The 4,096-nt window shown below is 36.0% G+C and overlaps 1 protein-coding gene across 1 annotated transcript; it reads right to left on the bottom strand.

The window, feature by feature from the left end:
* Positions 1-1,445: 1,445 nt before the first annotated feature.
* SARC_13274 (hypothetical protein) lies at positions 1,446-2,017 on the bottom strand (the record flags this gene model as incomplete). Its single annotated transcript, XM_014292597.1, has 1 exon — positions 1,446-2,017. A coding segment is annotated over one exon (572 nt), but the record flags the coding sequence as incomplete, so codon positions are not given.
* Between the last annotated feature and the right edge of the window lie 2,079 nt (positions 2,018-4,096).

The raw sequence follows: 4,096 nt of genomic DNA, 5'->3' as shown, positions 1-4,096 counted from the left end.
AGTAGTACTACACACACACACACACACACACACCTATATATATATATATATATTATAAACATTATCATATCATTATGGAAACGACAGTATCGTATCACATGTTGGGTGTAAATATTCGTACACACATCATCCAACATCCTAACCAATGTCCTCAAAGAACAACTAATATTCAACAACGGGTATCATAAAAAAATAAAAATTCTTATTTGAGTGATTTACACAAAATATTTACGATCAGTATGTGTTTGTATAGTTTGTGTAACAATATGTGTCAACTATGATGTATGTGTACACACGTGCTTTTATGCCATGTATTTAATTTCTGCTGTATGTCGCGCATGTTTGCCCTTGCTATTGTCTCCATAGGTGCAGTGCGACATTGTATTTGAATCGGTGGGGTTTATCGGTTCAAAAACAGTGTCGCACTGCACCGATGGAGACAATAGCAAGGGCAAACATGCGGGGCATACAACATAAATTAAACACATAGCACAAAAGCACGTGTGTGTACACATAAATCATACACACGCGCACATGCACACATATGAGAGATTGTGTGTTTATTTAAGGCTATAAATTAGAATATAATTATTACACGAGTATAGAGTTTACTTATGAATTTAACCTAAAATGTAAGATTCGGTCTCTCAAGGCGATATTAACGCCTTAGAATAAATAAACGCGTAGGTAAATTCTAAGTATCGTGAAAATATCAAAGTAAATAAACGAAATAAGAGTTTAGTAAAGTTAGGTATGCCTCGTGAAAACAGCAATACTCTGAGGGATTGTGAGGCAGAGACATTGCCTATATATAATCCTCTCAGTACTGTTTCCGCCGAAGGGATTTTATTTAGTGTTTCGTTGTCGCTCTATTAGAAACTATGGTATGTCTCATTGGGGCGAATCCGAGAGACTCATAAAATCCTATCTTTAGAAAAAGAAATAAAAAAAAGAAAAGTACTCTTGATGTCTATAGTTATTGCCTTAACCAATAACATGCCACTTATCGAGAATTACCGACTTAGCCTTCATCAGACTGGCACATCTGGTTGGCTGATCGAAGGATCAACTAGGTAACGTTAATAGTCCCTAGAAACCTATATTCGGTTGAGCCATCTCGCTACCGAAGTATTCAGATATAAATAAAGTTGGAAAGTAAATAAAGTTCTATTAATAGAACTAGACCAACTCTTTATGTTTGGTATTTCACTGAGGCCTTTTAATGGCCTCGTCCAAATTTCTGATATGTAAAATGGAAAAGGTATTAATTAAAAAAACCAATAAAACCCATTTTAGGAAACTTAAGTTCCTCGTGCTATTAAAAGTACATTTAGGAAACTTAAGTTCCTCGTACTATTAAAAGCAAGTTTATAATTTACATACTGCTTAAGAGTACATTTATAACATAGAGTCTAATGTGGAGGCCCGGCTTATTACAAACATACATCTCGTCATCGGACGACGATTCTGAATTGTTATGGGATGTAGCCCAAATCATGTGAGGTCCACGTATTGGCTGCTGTTGATCGTAGTTCTTATCGAAAACCTCGATAAGTACTTCAGAAGTACGAAAAGGGTTTCTTACCACAAATTTGGCATGAAATTCAGTGGTACTTTCCATGTACGTTTCCTCATCATAGTTGCTGTCCTGCTCAATGTTGGTTTTTCTGCTTTTACAATATCTTACGTGTAGTGGTTCCTCATTTACGATGACCACACTTTCGATATACAGAAGTGCTGTCATAAGATTTCCTTTAAATAAAAATCGACCAAAGCCCAACTGGACCTCACTGTTGTGCATCAGTTTCCAGCTCGTATTGGCATAGTATGCACCAAACCATCTTACAACATCCCCCAAAGTTCGAAGAGTGTGACCAGCAGCGGGACGTAGTAGAGTTGTCGTCGAGTTCGCAACTTCATTTGTATGCTCGTTGATGTTGTCACAGTCAGCTGATAAATTTAGTTGAGGTAGCGCATTCTTTTGGAGCTCGATTACACCACGTGGGGTACGCTTCATCATATAAGATCGGAAGTGAGATACACATATCCATCGTCTGTTCCTGAAATAGTTTGGAAAAGCTAGTAGTTTTCGGGAATAAACGTCATTCTCTCGTAGTTTTTTAACCCATTTCTGGCGTACTTCAGTATTTGCGGGAATCTCACTAGATAGGTTCTGCCTTTACACGTTAAAACACTACACTGTGGTGGCATGATAATTGATTGATACTACGAGTGATGAGTCTGTGAATGACAACATATATAATGTAATGATCTGTAATATATTCCCAGTTGTATCGCTGTTTAGACGATCACGTAATCACGTTGCCAGAATGTGTTAGCCAATAAGTATAATTTTGACCACTAAATTTCTATACAATTTTCATACTTAAGAAAGTGATATACCAATTTGACTACTTTCAATATTTTCCGTAGTCAAAAGAAGGTAGCCCCAACATGCGTTTTGACTTGCTGATGCTTTCATGTATCCCCGAATAGTCTATAAAGTGTTTTGTGTACTAATGTGACCTCGCTCGTAACGTATACAGAATTATAGGACATGGCGATTGAATAATATATAATAAGTACTATGTCACGATAATCTGCCATAAGTTGACTAAACCATTTAGCTTAAATTTGTTTCACAATATTGTTGAATCCGACTGACACAACTAAATATTCATCGTAACCGCCCATAATACAAGGTATGTGACCATCCACATACTTTCATTAGTTTTAGTTGATTACAGCACTCTAGGATTAGTATTATGAGTATAACAGCAAATTGATCACTACATGTGTGGGTTTTCGTTGACCACCAATATAATTGATAATAGGCATAGTGGTAACAATCCAATTTGTAATAGTAATTTTACAATGGAATTGGTGGTCAAAAATTCAGATAATTAGTATGTGTGTGTTTATGGATGTGTGTACACTTATGTATGAACATGTGTACTTGTGTGTATGTGTTTACGCATGTGTGTACACGTTTGTATGCACATGTATATGTATGTGTATGTGTTTACTGTATGTGTTTACGCATACAGTCACTAACAATTCGCTTTCGCGCTCATTTTATGAAGAAAGATAATAATCATGGTATGTGTTCTAATGTCGATTGCTTTATTATTTTGTCTATACGCAAGCGAATAGGTATGTGTACATGCAAATAGACATGTACACATGTCTATACGCAAATGTAAACCTATTATTATTTTTATTATATACTTGTTAAATTATATACTTATTGTTATACTATTGCAGATGAAGACTGTCTCCACTATGGTATATAAACATATGATTAAATATTTATTCTAATTTCTAAAGATACTTTATCAAGTACAGACAGTCGCACAAGCTTAATGGGATCGACGGATTTCACCCCTAATCCCCATCAGGCTTGTGTGCTGTCTGAAATTAAATAGTTGTCTCAAATATCATTTGCTTCATCTTCGTAACCTTCCAGTATCTCGGTCAATGGCGGTAACAGACTCGGCGAAAGTGGAACCTGTTCGAAGTTCAAAATCAGTTACTTTTAAATAAAACAGAGTAATTAATCACTTATACACTATTTTACATAAAGTATCACTTAATACAACAGAGTATACTTACCTTTGAATGATGCCTTTCGCTTTTTATCTTGTACGTTTCCGCTCAAATGAGAAGATACTTTCCGACCGACACGAAGTTGGTAGTAATCTGAACGATATTAAAGCAACCATGTACAGAAAAGGGAACTGGTATCTCAAACTATGCCAGCACTCCAATGCTTGTTTGCTTGGGTGCATCCGCTTTCTAACAGTATTGGTTCCTAATCCTCTCCCTATCTGAACAAATGTTTCTTTGGGTGCAACACAAGGCAGATTATCCCATGCATTAAGTTCTCTTCGTATTTTAACCCTGATTACTGCAGTACTCGACTCATGAAGTGGTGTCCCCTCCTATTCGCCCATTGCTGTGTAGAAATACGGCCTCCGGTCAGTCTAAAATATCAAGATCAATTGAGATAATACATTGGTTTTTATTTGTATTGTAAATAATTTAATACAAGCTCTTTTTCCAATATTTCCAAAGTGTTCTAAATGCACTTTGATGG

This window comes from Sphaeroforma arctica, assembly GCF_001186125.1.
Source record: "Sphaeroforma arctica JP610 unplaced genomic scaffold supercont1.3090, whole genome shotgun sequence".
NCBI classification, from domain to species: Eukaryota; class Ichthyosporea; order Ichthyophonida; genus Sphaeroforma; species Sphaeroforma arctica.
Note: the sequence above shows the minus strand (reverse complement) of the source record. Positions and strands in the feature narration are given on the sequence as shown.